The sequence below is a fragment of the Fundulus heteroclitus genome, chromosome 16, assembly GCF_011125445.2.
Source record: "Fundulus heteroclitus isolate FHET01 chromosome 16, MU-UCD_Fhet_4.1, whole genome shotgun sequence".
Lineage (NCBI taxonomy): Eukaryota > Metazoa > Chordata > Actinopteri > Cyprinodontiformes > Fundulidae > Fundulus > Fundulus heteroclitus.
In genome coordinates this window covers 11,981,161-12,006,613 of record NC_046376.1, presented here as the reverse complement: position 1 = coordinate 12,006,613, position 25,453 = coordinate 11,981,161, and the positions used below count along the sequence as shown (strand labels likewise).

General features: G+C 40.7%; 2 protein-coding genes across 3 annotated transcripts; both read left to right on the top strand.

Moving 5' to 3' along the window:
- Window positions 1–1,334: 1,334 nt before the first annotated feature.
- stard3 (StAR-related lipid transfer (START) domain containing 3) lies at window positions 1,335–15,686 on the top strand. Its single transcript, XM_012872034.3, has 15 exons — window positions 1,335–1,458; window positions 3,788–4,033; window positions 4,126–4,203; window positions 4,292–4,369; window positions 4,480–4,533; window positions 4,851–4,968; window positions 5,053–5,154; window positions 5,263–5,318; window positions 5,412–5,504; window positions 6,639–6,701; window positions 10,514–10,609; window positions 10,692–10,771; window positions 10,891–10,995; window positions 11,105–11,198; window positions 13,992–15,686. Exons 2-15 carry the CDS (start codon window positions 3,815–3,817, stop codon window positions 14,124–14,126), a joined length of 1,371 nt encoding a protein of 456 aa, XP_012727488.2. The 5' UTR covers window positions 1,335–1,458; window positions 3,788–3,814; the 3' UTR covers window positions 14,127–15,686.
- Window positions 15,687–17,683: 1,997 nt separating this feature from the next.
- On the top strand, window positions 17,684–24,285 carry mreg (melanoregulin). Of its 2 annotated transcripts, XM_021321224.2 has the most exons (8): window positions 17,684–17,834; window positions 17,912–17,928; window positions 18,039–18,099; window positions 18,200–18,297; window positions 18,401–18,563; window positions 21,028–21,118; window positions 21,213–21,376; window positions 23,322–24,285. In XM_021321224.2, exons 4-8 carry the CDS (start codon window positions 18,200–18,202, stop codon window positions 23,517–23,519), a joined length of 714 nt encoding a protein of 237 aa, XP_021176899.2. In that variant the 5' UTR covers window positions 17,684–17,834; window positions 17,912–17,928; window positions 18,039–18,099; the 3' UTR covers window positions 23,520–24,285. The 2 variants fall into 2 exon arrangements, with proteins under 2 accessions (XP_021176899.2, XP_012727424.3); XM_012871970.3 differs by lacking the exon at window positions 17,912–17,928.
- Window positions 24,286–25,453: the final 1,168 nt, after the last annotated feature.

Below are 25,453 nucleotides of genomic sequence, written 5' to 3'. Positions count from 1 at the left end.
TGCTGCAAGGCAACTGTGCAAACAAATTTTTTTTAAAAGGAAATGAGGCTTGTAATTAATATTTTTAGGTTAGGTTGTAGTTTTGCTGGTAGTTTAGAATTGTGACGCAAGGTTTATTAGCACAAATTAATTTACCTTTTACTGCAGTAATATAACCTTACTCTAAAATTTCTAGCTAATATATTCAATAGAGTGGGAAAAACACGTTGAAACAGATTGGAGCATACAGAATGAGGAATATTTGACTTTGCACAATCTCTCTAGATCATCCAGGGTCATGGGTCCTCTCTTATCACTCTTTTCTTCTGCAGATTCTCTACAGGATGTAGGTCTGTAAACTGAGATGGACATGGAAGCAGTAGGATTTTGAGCTCATGAATACTTTGACAAGTTTTTGAAAGGGAAACAGGTCCACAGCATCATATATCCTCCACTGCACCTAAAGGAATGAAGTGCATGTTTTCCAATATTTATTTTTTAATCCACGTCAAACTCACGTTTTGTTACTGAAAAGCTACTTTTTAATCTTAACTGATGAAAGCATATTGTCCTAGGAGCGATTTATGGTCCTGGTAAAGTTTAGCCAACTTCCCATCTTTACATTAGTGATGGTAGAAATTAAAAGGTTCACTCTTGGGATGGAGGCACATACAGTATCTCACAGAGAGCTTTGAAGTTGAATTTTTAATCTCTTTTACCATTGTGCTCAATGAGCATGGTGGAAAGAAAATCATCGGTCCGAGCCTATTTACTGATTGGTTAAAAAAAATGTTGTGGCATACTTTTATCCCATGATACACGACTAATGTTTATGAAAGAGAAAATGTTTGACGGATCTTTACATTTATTTTATTTTTATGAATTGTTTTAGTTTTACAAGAAACTGTACGCAAGTTATTAACTCCTTATCTCGGGAAAACCACGTGAATCAGAAAATTCACATTGAGCAAAATCATGGTCTAGTTTTTTTTCCTGACGAAACCGGAAGTTATTCTCAGGGAATGCATGTGAATATCAAGTCAAAACAGCTGGGGGTGGGACTTAACACCTAAAATAATATGTAATTTATGTAAACAATCTCAGCCTAGGACACCCATTTATATATTACACGTAATTGTGTAGATATTCATGTGACCTTTGATACTGAACAACAACCCACTGCGTGTCCGATGAGGACTTTCAAAACAAATCATTCAGCCTCTGATTAAATTGTTTAGAATGAAGGAGATAAAGTAATTTTCTACGTATGAAACAAAGAACCTTTAAAAATATGTATGATGCGGAGTTCTTGTCAAAACAAATAAAACGCCTGAGGAGACCGGAAATGCAACCGGAAATTTGTAATGAGTCACGTGACTTCACATTTGCCAGAGTGACGCAGTGAACCATCTTGGCGCAAAACTTCATCTTTGGCAGCTCCGGAAGACTCGCTAGCCGAACGATGTCGCGCTAAATCAAGTGAGTTTACTGCTCTAAGTGTGCATTACGAGCCTATGTTTCATTTAAGCCATGCCTCGTATTCGCGTGTCAGTGTGTGTTATAGTTGACACCTGGAAATATAACACGAGTGTTTCACATTCGTAGTAGTTAACTGGCGAAACTTGTTTCGGTAAACAAAAAAAAGGTTAGTTAAGCTAACGAGAAGGGAGAAACGCTAGCGACGGCGTCTGTCAGGTAGTTAAAATATCATCTGAATTGTGCGTGTTTGAGGAATTGATTCGCGTTTTAGCGAGCTGTCTTGCGCTAGTTGCCTGCTCGCTAACAGACGCAGTCGGTTGTTTGTTTTTAGCTTGAAGTGACGAGTCGTCAGTCATGGGACATTTCACGCCGAATAGAAGCAGAATCTCTGGAGATGTAAACAGACTCTGCTGTGGTTGGAGGACTCCCGGGTTTGTATGTTGGGCCCCGGGCTGAAGATCTGTGAAGAAACGATTGCAGAGTAAACCGGAGCAAACTGAGCCCTGGCTGGTTGTCATTTCATTGGTTAGAAACAGCCTGTTAGACTGAAGCTGCTCCACCAAAGCATGTCGTTGAGCAACTATTCGATAAAAAAATATTAATAATAATAATTAAGCTCAATGTTACTCTTCACGTATGTTTGATTTGTTTTAGTTTTTTTCAACCCAAGTTGTTGAATCCAAATGCAAGTCCAGCTAAAACATCTGCGCTGACAGTTTCACCATTAATTAAAAGGTCTAATTTCATGTTTTTAACTCAATCAGAAAGCAGGTTCCTCAGAATGCCAATCAATCCTATCTCCCATCTCTCCCCCTTCCAATTCCATATCAAAACATCCACTAAATAATACCTTGCACATCTAACAGAGTGCACAGATATTTTAAAAATTTTTACTGGCAGTTTTTGTCCATGCTTCAGATGACAGTTGCCGAGATAAGCCGCAGAAAAAGCCACCGAAGAGGAAGTCTGGGAGTCTGCAAATAGAGGAGAAATGCGTGGGAAGCCAGGGTCAGATGGTTTGCAAAAGACCTGCGGGGAACCATTGTTGAATTCATAAACCAAAGTGATTGGTCTGAATTTTTAATTAACACTTCTAGTTGTCTGACCAAGGCGACATATCCTGAAAGCTTCATCCCGTGTTTGTTTATTTACCGCCAAGTGGGACATTTATCGATGACCTGCTGCACATTGTCTGACCGACACGGTTTAGCTGCTTGGAGCGATTCCGGTTTATTTGGAAGCTGTCTGCATTTTGGCTCAAATTTATTTTATTTTTTTTGATAAGACCTGCCAGGTTAAGATTTAGAAATAACCTTTTAATTTAATTAATAACTTTCCTGTGACTGGTTTTGGAGCAGCGCAGCCATGGTCCTGGTTTAAATGTGACAACCCGTGGAGGGAGCTACAGACAGCTGCAGAGCCGAGGGGGCCTTCCAACCTCAAAGACATCAGTCAAGCACATTTCAAGCCATCTTTGTAAACTTACTGTGCATAAAATATATACAGGAAGAATACCCAGCCTGGACTTTAATGCACCATTGTGACTTTAGTGTAATTCACTTTCAGTCGGACTGTATTATTGGGTTGAATTGACGATATACATCTATACATAAATTGGACGTAAAACATTTTTTGTGAATAGATCTGAGACGACATTTGTTGTGACTAAATGGAATAAAATCGATGTTGGCCAGGAAAAAAAAAATGGTACAAAAATGGTACAGTTCCTAAGTATTTCAGCATACTTATAATGACATTTCAGTATTTCAGTATATCTTGATGCCTAATCCACCCTCTTGAAAGATGTACCTTGTTGGAATAACAATGAAGCAGGCAATCTCTCAGCCTCTGCATTAATCTACCATCTAGAACTAAATTAGTAGTAAATCTATTGAAACAGGTACCTCTGATGCTCATCTGCTTTGCTAAAAATTTTGAACAACCGAAACTTAAAACAAGTCAAATTTTCTTCAAATGAGTACATTTGTCCTTGATTTGTGCAGGTAAATAAGATGATCTGCCAATGGAATTAATATTTTGACCCCTAAAATAACATAATTAAATATTCTGCACCTGAAATAAGATGATATAGATGAGTTGTTCCTATTTTAAGTGCAAAAATCTTATTCCATTGGCAAATTATCTTATTTACCTGCTCAAATCAAGGACAAATACAGTAATTTCAAAGAAAATATGACTTATTTATAGGTTTTTTGTTTTCTTTTTTTTTTTTGCAGTGTAATGTTTACATCTAAGAAACGGAGGAGATGCTGTTTGGGAAATGAGACGGAGAGAGGATATTAACATTTTTTTCTTCTTGTTGTTGCAGGGGAGCGTTTCCTATCAGGCAGCAGCAATGCAGGGGGGAGAGTATGGGGAGTTGGGGGGCAGCCTCCCTGCCATCGCCTCTCTAAACGCCTCCTACTCCACGTCGCTGACTCTCCCTTCCCCATACCTGCTGGTTCCACCTGCAAAGCGCAAAGCTGTCTCTGACGTCCGCCGCACCTTCTGCCTCTTTGTCACCTTCGACTTCCTCTTCATCATGCTTCTGTGGATCATAGAGCTGAACGTGAACGTGTGTATTGATACGCGTGCTTAAAGATGTGAAGCTCTCTTACTTTTTAATCCGTCAGCGACCGTTTTAACCCTCCCTTGCTCCCCTTTTAGGTTACTGGTTCAATTTGGGATAATCTAAAAGATCAGGTTGTCAGATATAACTTCAAGTCTTCCTTCTTTGACATAGTTGTAAGTTTTGCAGAGCATGCATGTGCATTTACTACTGGGGGAAATATGTGCACTTGGTGACATCATGTGGTTCTCTTCTCTCCATCAGGTCCTTGCATTGTTTCGGTTCCTGTGTCTGCAAATCGGCTATGCTGCGTTTCGGCTGAAACACTGGTGGGTTGTCGCGGTAAGTCGGCTCGGCCGCGTGAAACGGCGATTTTTTTATTTGAGCTGAGGTAAAAAAAAGCGCATCTCTCGGGTGCTGGACGTGATTGAGAGCTCGGTTCCTCGCTGCAGGTCTCAACCCTGGTGACCAGCGTCTTCCTGGTGGTGAAGGTCATCATATCTGAAGTGAGTGCCGTCGTCCTGCTGCGCTCTCGCACTTCTGCTCTGGCAGCGCGAGCTCATCAGCTGAAACCGCTTCGGCTTTTTCACTTCTGCTTTTCTGCAAATGAATTTACCACCTCCGTTAACGGTGGATTTGATTTTACTGCCGGACGCGTCGACTAGACGTCCTTATCTGCAGTAGAAAGCGTCGAGCCCTTTTTTTCCGAACTCATTTATACATCATAATAGCCCTCTTATCTTGAGTTATAAGGAAGTAAACCAGTGTAAAAACGTGTAATACAAGTAAAAGCATTTTCCTTTTTCCTTCTGATTGTGCACAGCTGCTGTCCAAAGATGCCTTTGGCTACGTTTTAGCCATCGCCTCGTTCGTGGTGGCTTGGCTGGAGACCTGGTTCCTCGACTTCAAGGTTCTCACCCAGGAAGCCGACGACGAGCGAGGTGAGAGAAAAGTGACGAGCGCTCGCGCGCCTCAAACAGCAGCGTTCCCCCCGTCTCTGAGCCCATTTCCTCCTCTGCCCTCAGCTTACCTCGCCGCGGTGAACGCGGCCTGCGAAAGAGCCCCCATGATCTACCCCCGCCCCGTTTCAGACGGGCAGTTCTACTCGCCGCCCGAATCTGTCGCAGGTGACTGGTCCAAACGTAGCCGCCGTTCGTCCTCTGCGATGTTTCTTTCCCGATTTCTGCAAGCAGGGTCTTTTTTTTTTTTTTTACGCTGACCTTTTTTGTCTGCAGACTCGGACTCAGATTTGGACGAGGAGATTCTCGGACGCAGAGCTGTCACCGCTGAGGTATCTGGATCGGCCGCCTGTTAGCGGTTTCGTTTAGCCACCTTCCTCCTCTCTCTTTTTTTTGAATTTCTCTACGTCTGGGTCTCGCTGCAGGAGAAGGAGTACGTCAGGCAGGGTCGGGAGGCCATGGCGGTGGTGGAGCAGATCCTCAGCCAGGAGGAAAACTGGAAGTTTGAGAAAAACAATGTAGGTTCTTCACTCTGCAATTAAGGCGCTGTTAGTGTGCCTTTTGAAATCCTTGGTTCTGGGAATAATTGGAATTTTTATTTAGCAAACAGGTCAGTTAATCCAAATAGTAACAGGATATTTATAATGGTCTGATAAAAAGTCATAATGAGGATGAGCCATGAAAGGTTTTCAGTCATCCGGTGGATTATGGGTATCTGGGCAAGTCGTAAAGCTAGGTGGAACCAGTTCAGTGGCTTTCAAACTGAAAGAGAAACTCCTTTCCCGTTTTGCAACATTTCTTTGCCAGTGATTAATTCAATCACAGCCTTCCTACATAATCACTGCATTAATAATTATATTTTCAAACAATTCCTCCATTCCTGTTTATTCCACACACGTCTATAATTAAATGGAGTAAAACTAATCATATTTATTTATGTTACTTTGAGCATAAAATCAGGAAATAAAAACACCCTGGGCTCAGGAGGATTGGAAATGTGCAAATATAAATGTTTAAAGTCTGGATGAGTGTCGAAATATTTAGCTTAAAAAGGTCTTCTGACTTTCTAGACCCAAAATCCTTTGTTTTATTTTCCAAAAGACCTTAATTTAAATTTCAGACAAACTGCTTTTTACATTTATTCATATTTATAGGATGTATGTTGTCATTGCAAAACCTCAAATTATGTCCGTTGATTCACAACGTTATTGGTCAGGAGCCCCTTTTTAAAATCTGTGGGTCTTAAACTTTACACAGTTTAACCGAATGATGTAGACACTCATTTTATTAACTTCATTTAAAAAAGCTAAACTAGATCAATAGCGGTGATCTGTTTTACTTCAATGCAGTCAAAATTAAAAGTCTTTACATACATAGTATAAGACAATCCAGAATGTATTTATTAACATCTTACAGATTTCATAAGTAAACTGATCTTTGTCCAAACACCAAAGAGTAGTGAAATAACCCTTTATGTGTCACTGCTGACTTCAGCGTTGGCTCGTTTCAAAATCCATATAAATAATAAAACCCAACTACATTGATGTTTAGTAATCGGATGAGAAGAATTTCACAAAACCGGAATTATGAAAATAAAAGTAGTTTTGGAAGCAAGATGAACCTTTGACTGACAGGATTTTGTGTTTGTGCAGGACATGGGAGACTCCGTCTACACTCTGGAGATTCCCTACCACGGAAAGACTTTTATTCTCAAGGTACTGCTGATGTGAAACCAACTTTTAACTTGTGATGCTGGTTTTCTTTTTTTTTTTTGTCAGTGGGAATTTTTCTTCTTAAATGTGGAAGAGTTTTAAGATGTTAAAGGGATCGTTTTATAAAGCTGTTTGAATAAAGCCCCACGGAGCTCCTCTGCTCCTTATGAACACCCAGCTATTACAGAAAGGAGTCGATTCACACTAGGAAGAATTTTACATTTTGTTTGTCTTAACCTTTCGCTGCCAAGGAGCAACACTGGAGAGACATTTGTTCCGACTTTTTTGTACCCGACTTTTTTTATATACTGTATTTTTTGGACTATAAGGCGCACTTAAAACCCTTAAATTTTATAATCCGGTGCGCCTTATATAAATATATATATGATTAAAGTTGTGTTAACTTACTGATTTTATGTGGTACAATGTGCTCAAAAATCTGTTAAAATGTGTAAATGTGCCGCTCCAACTCAATGGATATTAGGAGCATTACACTGTGCCGCTACCTGATAGGACCCCTGAGCTGTCTTCAAGACTGCCTGACTGTAATGTCTAAACTAGAAGTTCATTCATGTAAGGCAGCCCATTCCTGGAGTACATGCTAGCATCAATAGATGTAGTAAGTTAATTCAATATAAAAGTTGCGTTTATTTTTGCTTTATGTTAGAAACAGGGCAGTGTAGTCCAACGTCTCTGTCCAACGTCTCTGTCCTCCTGAAATAACAGGAATGGTTCTGCAGGTGGAGGCCACGTCCATTTTTACCTGCTTTGCATTTCAGTAGTTTTGCATTTTAACAGCGTCGGTGTCGCCACTGTTGCCATCAGGCGATACCTGGACCCCTACAGAGGAAGCATCAATGTGTGCATCTCCCAGCACACAATCGAGAGCACGGAGGAGATTCCAGGAGACGGGCAGATACTTTAGGAGAGCTGGACAGGGCTGTCGGAGGCCCTTAACCCATCAGCAAGACGGTATCTGCTCCTTTGTAGGTCTTTGTCAGTAATCCTCCGGCTCCTCCTTGCACAAAGCGACCTCCAGCGGGTTACTAGCGTAAATGTCTCTGACCAGACTATTAGAAACAGGCAGCTGGAGTCAGTGCTGGTCTGGGGAGGCATATCCATGGAGGGAAAAACCAGACCTGACTGCTGTTAGATAGCGGGATGAAATCCTTGTTAGACCCTTCGATGGTGCAGTGAGGCCTGGCTCCACCCCTGGTGCGCGATAATGCCCAGCGTCTTGTGTCAGGCAGTTCCAGACGGAGTAGACGGCATGCTCCCATGACCTAAATCCAACAGAACATCTCCGGGCCTTCACGTTTAGGTTCTCCAATGCCTCCGGGTTGCATTTCAGACTGTTCAGGAGCTCAGGATATGGAGGAGATACCCCAGCAACATCATCTTACATTAAATTCAACTTTATTGTCATTACACAGGTACAGGTACAAGGCAACGAAATGCAGTTTAGGTCTAACCAGAAGTGCAATAGCAGCAAGTGCAGGATATACAATGGTTCCATAAGTACAGGACATGGATATGTACTGAATAAATATAGAGATGGATACTATTATAAACAGAATTTTACTGATCGGTTTGTCCTATTAGTAAAATATATAGATAACTAGTATTGTGAACTAAATTTACAGCTGGATATATACCGAATATAATATACAGGTGTATATTACAGGTGGAGTTTTACAGATATGTACTGTCATCTCATAAGGAGTCCCAATGTTGTCAGGCGTTCATACAATCAGCATAAACTACTGAGGAACACTCTGAGTTGCTGCAGTGCCGTTTTACCAAATTAGACCCGCCTGCTGCACGAGTTTATCAATTTTGTCGTTCTCTGTGACTTCGGATTAAACATTCTTTGGGTTGATAAATCAAAGCGTGCTTTTGATCCGAACACATTCCACATCAGTGCGGCTATCCGGTTGAGATCTGCTGTGTTTTCAAAGTGTTTCTTTAATGTTTTTGAGCAGTTTTATATTCCCAATTAAATGTAGGCTTGCTTTAAATTTCTGCCTTCATCGTTCCTCGCTAATTAACCTTCAGACAGTCCAGTTGTGATGTTTAATAATCCAGGCCTCCATGTCCTCATCCAGATGCAATGAAAATTAGATTCTTTGTCCCCTTTCCTACTTTTTAAAGTCTGCCAGTTGGAACAGCTTTATACCAAGTAGCATTGAGCATTATAATAGATGTCAATACATTAAGATCCTCATAAAGTTTCTTTGTGGAATATTTTAACCACTTCCTGAATTAAATGTCTAAAATAATCGGCGAGAGAGGGAGAAGCATTGGTTCAGCCGAAAATCCAGCAGCACAATGGTTTCATAATCCCAGGAGGGAAGGTGTTTCCTGCCTTTGGTGGGTCTAAATACAAATAAAAATATTTTGTATTTTCTGCTCTTTTTTTGTAAGGGTTCTTATGAAAATATTAATTTATTCTCATAGTTTTACGGCTTTATTCTCATAATATTATGAGTTCATTCTCACAATTTTCCCAAAAAAAGCAAAAGGGCTGATGTGTGATTATTCAGGGCATCTGCCCCATGGTTTTATTTATTTATTTATTTATTTATTTATTTATTTATTTATTATCTCTAAGAGAACATTCCCTGTTTATAGAGGGACAGGATTGTTTCCTTGTCTTCTGAAATCCTGAACATCTTTTGATTGTGCTGGGGTCGATGCTAACCCATCATCCTGTGCATCAAGTCAAACTTCTAAGGCATCCCCTGCAAAAAAAATTAAATGCAATGAATTAATGAATGGAGGTTTTGGATAATAATAAATTACAGGAAATTTTTGCTCCTTGGAATCAAAACCTTTAAGAAATTAGGAGCACTGATATTCAGTATTAATAAAATACAGCATTCTGTTTTCTTGCTGTATTGTTTTTGTTTATCCTTGCAGATAAGTTCCTAAATTGGCCATTTTTTTTTCTGACGTGTGAAAAATGACCTAAACTGGGCCATCGGGGCTACAAAGTCACACTGTCTGGGTGTTTTGGTTGAGTCTGACAGCAGGACAATAAATGATTCAGGAGCATTAAATCAAAATCTAATAGACTTAGAAACTGCTTCTATCACCCCCTGCTGAAAATCAAATAAATCACCAGCCCAGTTCATAGTCTGTTACATTTTTACAAACATGCTGCTGGTTCCACAGGTTCTTGATCCGATAAAGAGTCATTTACACCATTTCTCACATGCTAATGTCTATTTGCATGCCCAGCATGAGGGATTGCTGCAAAACCATCAACAATGCAGACGACTGTCCACTGTGGCTCTACGCTCTTTCAGAAGGAGTGAATGCTGCTTGGAGAGACTTGATGCAATCTGCTGAGTTTCCTTAGAGAGGAAACTTTTTGACCAATCTGTCTGGATGATTTGATTGAATTTGACTTTGTGCTGTGAATTAGCACGGTAAAAATAAAATTTAAATGAATTTGCGCACTTTAGTCTCTCAGGGAGTTTGTTTGGACATCGCACAGTTCTTGATTTTAATTAATGACCATTTGCACGCTTTTTAGCTTCTCAGGGAGCGTTGTCAGTGAATTCATCTTGAACATTTTGTCTCGATTTGTGTTGTGTGTGTGAATTCTGAGCCGGCGTCTCACCAAAATGTCAGTGTAGTCACATAATGACAAAGATTCTTCATTCTAAAAACGATAAAACGCATTCATAAGACAGGAGTGAACCAGCTTTGGTCATTAAATCGGCTCCTGAAGCCGGATGTGTTTTGGTCCTTGCTGAGATTTTTCGCCTGCTGGACTTCTCAGATTTTCTGCCTTGTCGTCATTTGCTCAGGGCTTGATGCAGTGTCCTGCAGAGTTCGTCTATCAGGAGGTGATTCTGCAACCGGAGAAAATGGTTCAGTGGAACAAAACCGTTTCCGTCTGCCAGGTGGTTGGGCCTCTTTGTCTGATCGAACATTTTCCGCTTTGCAAAATTAAAGCTAAATATTTCTCTATACCTTTGGCCTCAGATCCTCCAGAGGGTCGACGACAACACTCTGGTGACGTACGACGTCTCTGCAGGTGCAGCGGGCGGAGTCGTGTCTGCCAGGTACATCAGTACCGCAACGATCCGGATTCCTTTATCTGTCTTTCTCTGTCCTTTTACCAAGATTTTATGTCTGAAGCAAAGCAAATCGATTCATTGACGGGTTCTTTTATCCTCTTAAGGGACTTCGTTAACGTTCGCCGAGTCGAACGCAGACGAGACTGCTACATGTCTGCTGGCATGGCAACCAACTACGACACCAAACCCCCATGCGGTCGCTACGTCAGGTGAGCCGGTACCTCTAGCCAGACGCAACGTAATTTCAGTTGCAGCTGTGTAGTTTTTTGGTTTTTTTTGTTTGACTTCCTGGTTTAACTTTTTTATTGGTTGTTCTAGGGGGGAAAATGGCCCTGGAGGATTTGTGGTTCTGAAATCCAGCAGTAACCCGTCTGTCTGCACATTCATCTGGGTCCTCAACACAGATTTAAAGGTAGCAAAAATATCAATACTGAAATCAGGCCGATTTACAGATTTCGTAAGTAAATCTTACGAAATCTGTAATCGTTTTTTTTATTTAATGACATTGGTTATAAAAAGTATCCAAAGTTTGTGACCAGCCAGGGACCCGGTGAGGTTCAAGTTGTGATGAGAAGTATTTTCTGGGAAGAAAGCATCCTTGAGTGTACAGCACTATGCAAAATAGGAAGTAAAAGTAACTAAAATGTTCTTGAAATGAGTGTATTTGTTCTTGATTTGAGCTGGCAGGTTTAAATGATCTGCTAGTGGAAAAATATTTCTGCACTTAAAATGGGAACAACTCATCCCCTTCATCTTATTTCAAGGGCAGTGTATCTAATTATCTTATTTTAGGTGGTAAAAATACTAATTCGATTGACAGATAATCTTATTTACCTGCTCAAACCAAGGAGAGATACTCATTTAAAGAAAATTGTACTGGCTTTAGTTCCCTTTTTGCAGTGCAAGAGCTACAGATGGTTGAACAAGTGGCTAAATCAAAGCCTAGATCTTAGAATATGTGCCTGTACTTGAGCTTTTCACGTGCCGTGTCTGAGCAACCTGATGGCGCTTGAGCTGTTTTTAAAGTAAGAATGAAGAAGAAAGCCATGACCAAATGCGGCAGCCTGGTTCAGATATGTTCTTGCAAATCACAGTCGAATGATCCAAGTTTTATTAGCCATCAATTAATTCATAAGGGTGAAACATCCAAGGGAGGTGAATACATTTTCAAGGCAAGTTAAAGGCAACGCTTTAGAACAGTAGCTCTTTCACAATCGCCTGATAAGCGTTTTTATTTAAATCTCTAAGCATCAGGATTCCTATAAATCCTTGAGTCCTGTAAATTCTGCTTTTTGCTTTTAAATCCATTCAAGTGTGAATAAGCACTGAAAAGAAAAAAAACTGAGTGTGGAAAAGTACTTGTTTCCATTCTGTTTAGTGTTATGTTTGAGAACATTAAAACCTGACTTTCTCCATACAAATTGCTTATTAAGTTAATTAATTTGTGATATAATTATTCAGAATACATGCATGGAAACTGGGAGCCACAGCTTTGTGGTTCTGCACAGTTTGTTGTGACTTGTCCATCTGGTCATTTACAGAATCCAAACTTTACTTTTAGCACAGAAACGAGTAGTTTTGTTAGTCAGTATGGCTATCATCATGTTTATTTGTAATTTATTTTTCTGTGAACAACGTTTCCAGCCTGAACCAGCTGTCAGTAGTGAAGACGTGATATCTGGGATGAAATGGATATATTAGCCTCTTTGCTCAGGATGAAGAGCTTTGAGATGTTCAGATAATACAATAATTAAATCATAACAGAACAAGTAGGAGGAGGTCTCTTAATTTCAAGATAACGTCACATTGAAACTTTATTTGCCACAAAGAACCCAATATCATATTATTTGAAATTGAAATGATGATTTTGTTTATTTTCCGTCACAACAAGATCAGCCTGAGATCTCACGTTGAGCTCTCAGCTTAATCAAACCTCCACCACCTCTCAACAGGCTTGAGATCTTGTTGTCCTTGTAGTGAATAATCTGTGATAATCAGATTATGAAACCTGTCGAAACAAAATGAGCTTCAGGTCTTGCTATTTCAACACAGATTTAACACAGTTAGAACATAGTATCACTAAAAGGATTCAGATCTTATCACAAGATTATTACCGTATATGAAGTTATTACAACAAAGTGAAATACAGTTCTTTTTTTTTTTAATCAGCAGAATAAATGACTGAAACTCAGTTTGAGATAATAAGATCAGTCTGATTAATTGGAGATAACTGCATAATAACTACTAAATGGGCTTCAGACAGTAATAACAGCATCATAGGGTTCTTTCTAAAGACTTTTCTCAGGATATTGAGGATGTGAAAGTATTGGAGCAGCAGAATGAGCTCGATAGCTTGTTAATGGCAAAAAATAACAATCAAATAAAGATTTTCGCGGCATCTCCCTGAAGCCTGAAGATTTATTGCTCATGGCCGCTTTTAGAGATAACGAGGAAATCTGCCGCCCTGGAGGTAAATAAGACAGGAAGGCGTATTCAGAGCGTCTGGGCAGCACCGTCTACACCAGGGGTGTCAAACTCATTTTGGTTTAGGGGCCGCATACAGCTTAATCTGATCTCAAGAGGGCCACACTAGTAAATTTATTGCAAGATTAAATAGAACTAATAAATGTGGACTTGTTGTTGATTTTTATATTAAGTTAATTTCACTTTTACACAATATATTATGAATAACCTCAGCGTTTTTAAGAAAAGTATGTGCAATTTCAACAATACTTTTACTCAGTTAAACATTTACTTGTGCATTATGCATAAGAACTGATCACAGTGATTGTACAATGTTGAAAAACATTTATTCACATTTTTTGGAACTTAAAAACACTGTCCTGCATGACAAAATACATCAAACAGATAAAAATTAAGAAATGATTTGAATTTTTCCACACCTGAAGCTTAATCTGCTAATTAAAACACAGCGCCCCTCGTGGACAATATAGGAACTGCATATTTTCAATTAAACGAAGTACATGTTTTTTCAATAATTGTTTTATCATTCTCTTCCTTTTATCTTGTCCACTTGTGAAAGTCAAATCTGATGAGCTCTTTGTGGCATCCTATTGCCACATTTCCAGACAGGACACTAAATAACAGGAGGGTTTCAGGCGTACTGGGCGGCACCGTCTACACGAATACGCATCGGCATGTTGTTCACACAGATGCCTAATGTTCAGTTCTCGTTCCTTTTTAGGGCCGTCTGCCCCGCTACCTCATCCACCAGAGCCTCGCTGCCACCATGTTCGAGTTTATGTCTCACTTACGGCAACGCATCACCGACCTTCGTCCCTCCCACCACCACCACCACCATCATCATCTTCACACCTAACGCCTAAAGAAAGGCAGCCTGGGAGGCAGAACTACTGCTCTCTTTGGTCCCCGTCGTCAACCTGAGAAGGGGGGAAGCGGCGTCCCGCGAAGCTCCAGAGCTAAAAAGGACGAGCAACAAGCTGCCGTAGCCGAATGGACTTTACCCCCAGGCATAGGAGACCGTATTTCAGATCAGGCCGAGTGATTTGGATGGAACAGATGATTGTCATCAAACCTTTTTCTTTCTTTTCTTTTTTTTTCTTTTACATTTTAAGGTGAGCACGTGACTGTTGCTCTCACTAGGAAAACAGGGGGACTCGTTGGAGTGCGGTGCACTTTACTGACAGGAAAGGCGTTCATAGGGACGGAGGTGATGTGTAAGAAACGTCGGCACAGGACCAGCTGAGCCTTATCGTACAGAACTTAATGTTTATTATTGATTCGCTGCTTTTTTTTCTTCTTCTTCCTTTTCTATCTACCTGCCTTCATATTACTGCCATATTCTCACCAAACATGTTTTAAAGTATACTGTGATGGCGGAAGAGGACGCGCTACTTCCTGCTCGCTGATAGAGGGAGACAGCCGATGGAAAATCTGTTGCACCAAGTTTTTAAACATGTTTTTTTTTTTGTATTTTCCTTTCTGATATCTTAAAGCTGAAATTCAGATCAAAGGGATGATTGTTCAGACAAGTTTAAAAGTAGATCAGGCTGTCTTCTTACTACAGCTGTCTTTTGTGCCAATCACCTCATGTGGCCTTGTTGGGGCAAAAGGAATGAACTGAAGTAATGGTTTGTTTTAAAAATACATTGAAATTACAATTGATTTCCCTGCTCTCCCCTCTCCCTCATGCCCTTGAGATGTGGATCAGACAAACATTCAGCTTTTTTTTTTTTTTTTCTTGCATAATGAAGCTAGCACGGCTTGTGTTCCCCTTCGGCTAAGGCTTGGCGTTCGTCTGCGTACCAGCGCTGCCACGCACGCCCGAGAACAACCCAGCTTCCAAGTTAAATCCGTCCCGAAAAAAGGTGGGCAGAAGTTGAGGTTTGATGAAAAGTTGACTGAAACGAACCCAAATCTTTTCCGTAACTTCGGTTACTCTTGCTAAAGGATTCAATTTGTGCGTCCGTTCTGTGAGGAATTCTTTTATTTTGTTTCTGGAAGCTGCGGTTATTGTAGGAAAAAAAAAAAAAAAAAAAAAAAAACCTGCGCATGAAGTCGGAAAATATCCGGGTAATGAAATAAACCAGATATATTTAATCTGTTCTGATTACTAAGCGAGCGACCGAGGAATTTCAAGTGGAGATACTGTAATTTCAACAGTTGTGCCTTTATTGGAGTAATAATACATACTGGACTGTTGTTGCTTTCTGTTCATTCGGAGCCGTTTATTCCCTGCTCCGGGGGTTTATTAAATGCATGAGAAGACTGCTTGGTGTTCTTATGTTGACTTATTTCATTCTTATTTTTCAGAGTAATTCATATCAACATGTTAATTCAAAGCCATCACTACTGACCAACTGTTTTTACTGAATCTTAAGTGTCTTATGTCTAATAAAACATGCGAAACCTATCGTGACATTGTGTTGTTGTTGTTGTTTTTTTCTTTAACTCTGTGTCCTTCACAAATGAGTCCAGTTTGTGACGATGAGAGTAAATTGGGTACAGAACCTCTTTGATATTTTTGATAAATATTTTTGTCCTCTTTTTACTTTCAGTGAGAAAACAATAAAAAATGTTCTGCACTCTCTGACACTGACAGATTTCAGATTGTAAACAGCGAGTTATTTTTCCATTTACAGTCTGGGTTTAACACTTATTACTTCAGCAACAAAGCTCTTATTTGTGAGTTTTTTTTTTGTTGTTGTCAGCTTTTACACTTCGGTGGTCTGTCTGCAGAAGTTGAAAGATGATAATGTTAATGAAACATAAAAGCGGAGAGCATTTTAAGTGGTGGAGCGTTTGGGTTTTTAACTGTGTGCCCTTCTGGTTCCACCACATCATTTTCCATAGAGGGAGTATTGCTGAACGTACTTACAGGAAAACCTTTTAAAATATTATATGTGTGTTTTGTCTAATTTTGTAATCCAATGATTTATTCTGCAGAGAAATTATTTTTTAAACCACTGGAGCCACTATTCTTGACAGAACTGGGTTCAGCCCCCTCGTGCCAACAGTTCATCACTTACGTCTATAACGTCTTGCATGATTGCAGCATTGAATACGACCAATAATCTGCACAATTTTATGCTCTCTCTCGGTTTTTCTACAGGATCTAGGTCTGGGGACATGGATGGCCGTGACGAAGGTTTTTTTTTTCTGCGTTTCGTTCACTTGTCTTATCCACCTCCTCACTCTGCGTGAAGGTTAAATAGCTTCGGCTCGTCGTACAGCCTAGTTTCTGACAGATCCAGGTGTTAGCACAATGTTTAAAACATTCATGATTGTACATTTTAGATAAGTTTAGGCAAGTTGCTGTTTTGCTAGTTAGACTTGGATTTTGTTTTGTTTCAGATACATTCAGGAAAGTTTTCTTCAGCTGCAGCTGCATAGGGTGCACTTATCAGCCTGGTTGACTCAGAATAACAAGGATCTTGTGTTGCGTTTTTGTTCGGGCCTTTCTGCATGATGGTTGCACATTTTTTCTCATGCACGCCTGGACTTTTCATGGGTACTTACCCGCCATCCAAAATCCCTCAAGTCCAGTCAGCCACTCTATATACTGCTTTAATTGTGAGTGGGTGCATGCATAGCTCCGCGTTCTGTGTTTCTTTGTGTTAACCGGCCCAGGGCGTATCCCATATTCTGCCCAGTGGCAGCAGAGATGGGCGCCAGCACCAAAAAACCCTGCAGGAACGACTGTGTGTAAATAAAAATGGATGGAAATTTAATCTGTTTGACTTTCAGTCCACCTTATCACTTGTGTGGCCATCTCAATAAAAGTGACCTATGGATGAGAAAATCTAACCCTACTCTTAAATAATAATAATAATAATAAAACGAAGGCGGAATCTTTGATTGTGTTCAGATCAAATGGGAAAACTGCATTAATTTTTTACACTATTGTTCTTTGAAACATAGGAGTCTTATCAAGACTTGTAGTTAAAGGTCTTGGTTGTGTCGGCACACAATTCTCTGCACAGCATCATGACGGTGTTTACGTACTGAACAATGACACCCTGTGACAGAGGCCTCATGCATTACAGCCTCACTGTTGCATTAATGCCATAACCTAGCCGTGGCAAATGCGCCTTGGTGGTAGAAGTCCACGCCACACGCTGCGTTATCAAGTCTAAACTATTCTGCCCTTTAAAACAAAATTAATTTACAGTCTATGGAACTGTATACCTAATAAAATTAAACCCTGAATCCAAACCATTGTGGTAGATTTTTATACAACATGTACAATTTGTCCTACTGCTTGTAGAAAAGATAAGTTTGTCCTCGGGGCAAAACACAATTCATAGGACAGGACACGGAGCAGCTCACATGATTGTGCTGTGACTGTCTTCTGAGGTTATGGGTGTGTGAAAGTTTTTTTTTTTTTTTTTTTTTTTTCTTTATCGATGAGAGCAAAAGCCCTCTTTAATGCTCTTATTGTCCTCTCTGTGAGGCTGGTAGGAAGCACCAGTCGTCTGGATGCCATCTCCCTGAGCTTTCCCAGCCAAACATCGGACTCAGTGTGGAGCCGTGGCGAGATCGTGGAAAATGGGAGGCTGACAATTAGGTAGAGATTGGAGATAAGTGATTTAAAAAAAAAAATGTCTTTATCTTTATTGATATTTCTTGTCTGTTTTATTTCAGAATGAAAACCCAGATTTGTAAGATTCCCTCCAGTGGACCACATAAATGTTGCAGCTGTTTTTATTTCCGTTTAGCCGATATTATCAGTGAATTAGATGATCTCAGTAAAAATAAGTCTTCTTTTCAGAGCGTCCACGGGGGGAAATTGAGCTGCAGAAGTGCCACTAGAAGTTGCAACAAAACCCAAAGTAGGTGCAGCATCTTTCAACAAAGGTCAAACAAAACCTCCATCTGGAGTTTGTGACAGTGTGCAGACCTGCCACCAGTTGACTTTGGTTCCTTTTTTAGATGGGTTCGGCTTTTAAGAGGTTCTGCATGCAGTTCTGCTGCTGCTGCTGCTGTGCTGAAGACGAGGGCGACGAGGAGGAAAAGCAACCTCTTGTAACGTGAGATAGCGATCGAAAAAAAGCTCCTCCAGATCTTAATCGTTTGATTGACACGTTTCTTCGAGTCGGTGAATGAGCTGCTGCTCTGTCCCCTTCAACACAGTCCAGATCCGCTGGATTATTTTACGCGAGAAGTCCAGAAGCGACGAGACGAGGAGACCAACCTGTGGAGCGAACCCGGAGACCCCAGCCACTCGGAGAGAGATGATGACCGGACGCTTTACACCCTGCTTCAGGCCAGGAATAAGACCCGCATTGGATCAACGGTATGTAGAGGGAGGCAAAAAAGAACGACAAACAACAAACACTAACAAGTTAAAGAAAAGATGTTATTGGCTTGTACTGCATGTTTTTATATGTAAAATAAATACATACACAGGGCTGTAAAAGTGTTAGCCAGCTCACAGATTTCTGATGTTTTTGACTTTCTTAAATGTTTCAGATCTTTTATATCAGAGAAAGGTATCTTAATTAAATACAAAAAACTGTTTTGTAATTGGGATTTTCTTAATTAAAGGAAAATAATCTGTCTAAATCAATTAAGCCCTTTGTGAAAAGGTGAATTTCCCTCCTTATCAAATAATGAATTTACTGTTCCTATCAAACACCTTTGTCATGGTATGATGTTATATCAAGTTATTTGGATGGCGATATGGTGCGATATCCTCTGCCAATTTAACAGTAATATTTTTTTAACACTATGTTGATATCAACTCACCAAAATAACAAATATGATTTAACCAAAATATATGATTTGACCAATTTATTTCTAAGCTCTTGCAGGTATTACAGGTATAACATTCTTCTAAGTTCTTCTAATTTTAACATAATAATAATAATAATAATAATAATAATAATAATAATAATCACCTGTTCACTATAGTCCCATGCCTAAATTTCAAAATGAAGGCGTATGTTAAAAATGACAATATGGATCAATATTTTCATTTTTCATCGATGTGATTGGGTTTTTAATCATTTATTTGATATATCAATGTGGATCAAGGTATTTTTAGACCCCGACTGGTTACATGTCAAACCTGTACAATCAACAGATTTATTAAACAGAACCCGTCTGACATTATGAAGTAGGATTAACGATCTCAAAGAGCAAAACATTATTCCCTCATCTAAAGAATATTCAATGACATATCAGTCATTTTAGATTTTGAACTTCAGCAAAAAAAACAGTGAATTAAGACCATATGGGTCAGTAATAAAGGTCCTAGGCGTTGCTGGCCGACAAAAGTCCTTTCAACACCTTCAACACCAACAACTTATACACCAGGTCACAAAAGAACCAAAAAAACCATCTAACCCTGCAGGCTGTACTTGCTTCAGTTAAGTGTTCATAATTCAACTATAAGAAAGTGACTGGGCAAAAACAACATTCCTAACAATGTTCCTTGGCCAAAAGCACTTCTGACCAGAAAGAGCACAAAGGCTTTAATGGAACTGCATCTTGATGATCCTCAAGGCTGTTCAGTAAAAATAAAAAATAAAAAATCATGTGAACTGAGGAGTCAAAGGTGTTCTTTAACTAACACAGCCATTCAGAAGTAGCCTGGATGGCTTCTGGATGAATGCCTAACTTGGTTCCAGGAGCAGAAAGAAGATCCAAAGCATACCAACAAGTTCTGGGTTAAAAAAAAAAAAACTTAAAACAAAACAAACTAAAAAGTAAAAGTTTTTGGTGGCACTAGTGTAACCTAGCCAGCCATATTGGTAACGTGTAGCTCTCTACGTTCTGCACATTATCAATCTGGGTCTGCTCCCATCTAATCCGTTCGGTGAAAGGAGGGACATTTAGCAGAACTCTCTGAGCTGATTGGGCGAAGTCACACCTAGTGCCCGCCTACCAATGGTTGGTTTTAGCCAATCACGGTATCAAATGAAAATGTCGTAAGCAGCAGGCGCCATGAGAAACCACAACTAGTTACGCTGGTCAAGGCATCTTCTCACTCTTGTTCTTTCAAAGAAGAAATCGTGGATTCTGACAAAACAGACGTGATCGCAGCAACTCCTCCTGCGCTGCGATGTTCCTGTTGGTTTTGGCTGTGGACTCTTGCTTTGGTATGTCCCGCCTTAAACCATAATACTGCAACGTGATTGGCCCTGATCATTTTTGGCCACATTTTTCACCATTTTGCCCGAACGATTGAGATGGAAGCCGGACAGGATGGATTGCTGAGTGTTTGTGAACGCACCAACACCGTGAGAATTCAGCTTGCACAAGTGGGCTTTATTTGAAAGTTGACTAACGGGAAACAGAGCTGAGAGAGAAGGGGGAAAACAAGCAGCAAAGGTCCATGCACCAGGAGTCGAACCCAGGAGGGCAGTGTCAAGGACTGAGGTCTCTGTACATGGGTCGCATGCTCTACCCCTGAGCTACCACCACAACCATGGAAAAAAGTTTTATATTGGCCTCCACACTTTTCTCAGTGGGTCACAACCAATTTCCTCCACAACTGCATATAAGACTCATTCCCAGTTATCACAAATGTTTGATGTCACTATTTGATAATAGCTTATTTTTTGGTTATCTTTGTCTGTAATCAAAATTTATTTAAAGAGCTAAAATACGCCAGTGCGACAAAAATAAGAAACCTGTAAGGTGGCAACAACTTTTACACAGTACTCTACATTTTTCATTTGTCTACGTCTATCAAAGCGGACCGAACGTTTTTCACAAAACGTAACCCTTTTTTTTTTCTCCACCTTTACTTGCAGGGCTATCGTCGTCTGAGCGTGGACATCGAAGCCATGAGAGATACGCGCAGGGAAGTCAGAGACAAATGGCAAACTATCCTGGAAAACCTGGGTAAAACTGCAACATACACACACACACACACACGAGGAGCACAATCAGCAGAACACAGCTGCCTTTGTTAAGGCTCTTCATCTCTTTGTTCCAGGTTTCATGGCAGAGGCAGACTCACTGCTGACGGTATCTGCTGGTGCCTCAGCTGACCGCATGCGTAACGCGCCGGCAGCACGCGCCATGCTGCACGCGCTGCACACGGAGACCTCCATCTTCTGCACCAAGGAGCCGCCACCTGAAAGATATCTCTTCATCCTGGTGAGAGACGGCCAGAAAACTCCCTTTTTCACTCATTTCTCAAAGCGGCGGCGCCGAACTGTTGACTCGTGCTTGTCCTTAATGAGTAATCGTGTAAAGCAAATGTTGCAAACTGAAGTAACATTGTTTTTTTCCCCTTTCTTTTAACTATTCAGAAGTTAAAAGGATAGGTCAGAATTGTTTGAGGTTCTGTTAAAAGTTTCAAAACACATCATATTGCACCTGAAAATAACTTCACTCCTTTATTATAAATCAAGATTGGCTATTCCATCAGGCTAAAGCTAACGGGTCAAACTCAAAGCAGGGTTCTACCATCTTAGAACAGCGCGCATCTCAAAATCATCTTATAGGCTCATGCAAACACCGTTCTATGGATATTAAAACTATTGTCACATTTACAATGGAGCTTGTTATATTATTCACATAATATTCACAGGAAATGGGATGGTAGGTAGGATGCGCTGCACCAGCAAGGGATTTCCTGCATAAAACCCATACAGAGAACAGAACAGAAGTAAAGTGTGTCTGGTTATAGTTATCTTGTAAAAAGTAAAAGCATTAAAGCAGTTTAACTGAAAACTATTTCATAGATTTTTTTACACTTCCTAACTTTTCTGTTAGGTAGTTAGTTGGAATTACATGTTCCTGTCTCAGTATGTATTTCACACAGAAAGATCGTTGATGGCACACCAACTCCTGCCCTCTGAGTCCACCCGAATACCTTTACTGGGTTAGGACTCTTTAGCCAAGTCACCATGATAAGTGCTGTCTGAATAGTGCAGTCAGTAAGGAAGGAGGTATGAAAAGGGGCCTGTAAGCTTCCTCTCGCGGCTAATTTTGCCTAGGAACCCTGCGACAGCCCTTACCGGTGCTGAGAAGCCTTAAGGTATCCCACAATCCTTTGCATGACATGATGCATCAGCACAGCCCCCTCACAGAAATCAACAAAAATGTCCAGAGTGAAGGGATTTGTAGTTAATTTTCAGAGGAGCGTAGGCCCGGATCTGACTCGCATCATCCATGTGTGTCTCCATCGCGTAATGACGACGGAGTCAAAGGATGTCCGAAATCGGCACAGCAGTCCAAAGCTCCTTTCCTCCCCACGACAGAGTTCTTACTGCTGACCCCGTGAAAATTTGCAGAGCAGGAGCTAGGAGATATTATTAAGGGTATTCATATTAATCAGTTTCTCACTAAGTGGCCCTTGAGTGAAAACAAATAGATTTTGCGTAAACCTTTTCAGACAGCATTTGCTTTAAGACGGCAGAACCCCACGTTGCTCTTGGTCCCTGTTGGAGGAATCATTAGATTCATCTAATTTATCCTAAAGGAGAGTTATCTACTTCAGATAAGATAACTACACATAAGCTTTTCATTTCATTTATTCATTTATTTACAAACACATGTCATATAGATGTTTACGTTTTGCAATTACTGAGGACCAGTTTGTAAAAGGGCCACCTTTGTGGATGCACAGCTTATATTCAGGGACCCATACGCTCACATCACAATGCAGAGCAAAATAGCAAGCTAAAAAAAAAATCTAACTTAGAAAATTCACACCCCCATAAACCATCCAACAACTCAAACTCCCATCCCACTGATAAAGATGCTGTTCATTTTCAGCCATCAGTACACATCATCACTCATAGGGATCGTATTAAATGCTGTTAATCAGAATTTACAAGGCCGTTACTAAACCGGGCACAAATGCGAAACCCCGGCAGTTGGGGTTTATTTTTGGCATAATGTTGCAACAAACTCTGCTTCAGAAGTTTTTTTGAACAGATTAAGAGGCCGAGATTCTTTTTACTTCAGAGTTTCCCGAACTATTCTTTTAATTTGATGATATTACAGATGACAACAGATAATTAGCTGCAGGTTGTTGTTGTTAACAGTAAGTGGTTAACCATTCTCTGCCTCCCCCCTGCCCCCCCTCCCGCAGGATCGCCTCCTGTACCTTGACATAGCTGAGGACTTCTTGGCCAAGGCGAAGCGGTTCTACCCTCCGCAGGACGACTCTGACGAGGAGCCCACGGGCCTGGCCATAAACCTGCCCCTGCTGCTGGCCAGGGTCGAGGCCATGAACGGACGCGGCGAGGATGACGACGATGAAGAGGATGACAGTGAAAAAGATGATTAAAAAAAAAAAAAAAAACTGATCCAGTCAGGTCTGCTGGCTTGCAGTGGTGACAGGCAGCAGCCAGGGGGCAGTAGTCATCAATCTTGAATGCCCTCAGGTGCCTGATGCCTCAAATTGAGTTTTTGCTGCTGCAGGCTAAATGTCTTCCTCCTCCCTCCCCTTAATTCAAGGCTTAAATCATTTCTGTTTTCTCTCTTCCATATTAAGCCGGGGACTCTTACAGATTTTCAGTGAAAAGTTAACTTAAGTTTACTGTGAGAGTGTTTTGTTTTGTTTTTTCTTCCTACCGAGGACTTTAAAGCTTGTCTATTGTTAATTTGCTCTGAACCTTTAGGGTAGCGATGATTTTTCCAGAAGAGCCCCCTTTATCTTTTGTCCTGTGATTATCAGCACTTCCAGTCAATCACATGATGTGTGCAAACGCTAAATAAATAGCCGAGTCCATGTCAGATTTAGTCGTTTTTTTAATTATCATTATTATTATTATTTCACATTGATTTCTTTTTATTTGATCAACATGTTTGAAGTTGTGCGTTTGGGTTCAGATTCTATTTGGAAATAGAAAAGTCAGTACTGTATGTCGAACTTCTTGATTGGCTCTGTGTGCGACTGAGATGTCAGGGGATGTATGTGGGGGTGTTTTTTTTTTTGTTTAGTTTTTTTCTTTCCTTCCAGCAAGCTATGGGAAATGTGAAAAAACAACAAAAATCCGAATAGATGGGCAAGTTTGTGTGTCTCTTCACGATGAAATAAAAGTCTCTCCCTGAAGCTGCTTATTTGTGCAGAGTCACATGTTAGCATGTCGGTTTGACTGTTTTGTGCTGAGCGGCATGGCAGCAAAAACATTTTATCACTTTGGAACCACAAAGTACAAATTGTTTAGTCGGGATTTTATGCTTTAGAAACCAACACAAACCTTTGTTCAGCCCCTTTACATCGGATACCCCTAAATAAAACTGAGCGCACTGCAAAAAGAGAACTAAAGGTAAGTCAAATCTTCTTGAAATTAATGCATTTGCACTTGAATTGAGCAGGTAAATAAGGTGATCTGCCAATGGAATAAGGTTTTTGTACTTAAAATAGGAACAACTCCTCTCCGTCATCTTATTTCAAGTGAATATATCCAATTATCTTATTTTAGGAGTAAAAATACTTATTCCATTGGCAGATAATCTTGTTTAATTGCTCAAATCAAGGACAAAAACACTAATTTCAAGAAAATTTGACTTACTTTTAGTTGCCTTTTTGCAGTGCAGAACTTATTGCTTTCAGAGGTCGACACAATCCCCCTGTGTTTGACCTCAGACCCTGGGGTCTTTGGGTAGCAAACAGCATCTCGAAGGCCAAGGAAGACGGCAGACATGAAAGAAAGTTGCGTCGAATATAAAACAGCATTCAAAGATTTGAGCGTCTTCCAAAGCTGGTGATCCAAAAACAGCCGTGTGGGGAAACTGTACAACAGAGGGATAAACGCCTTCCAGCGGCACTTTTCTTTCAAGCTTTTTCTTGCAGCCTCACGTGGCCCCAGCAAGTTCTCCTCTCTGGGCTGGTTCTGTTCTGCCCTGATCCAGTGCAGTCTGTCTGACGTGTGACCGTCCCCTCCGGGGGGGGGGGGGCGGCCGGGTTGCCAACTGCATGGCGACGATGGTGTTTCTGGTGATCAGCTGCTTGTTGTTGTTGTTACGTAAGGGAGCCGGTCCAGTGGAGGCACATGTCTGAGCACAGCAGCGGGCCTGATGGGCACTGATAGAAGGCTGAGTTGGAGAGATTGTGCGCAGTAATCGGTGTTAACTTTCCACGGGAGTCGTCTCTCCATTAGGCCAGCACTTTGCGTCAAGGTCTCCTGCGCTGGCGGCCGCTCGCTGTCCTCCCAAACTCGTTCCTGCGTCACGACAAGATTGGACGTACAGTATGCTCTGTCACAATGTTTCGCC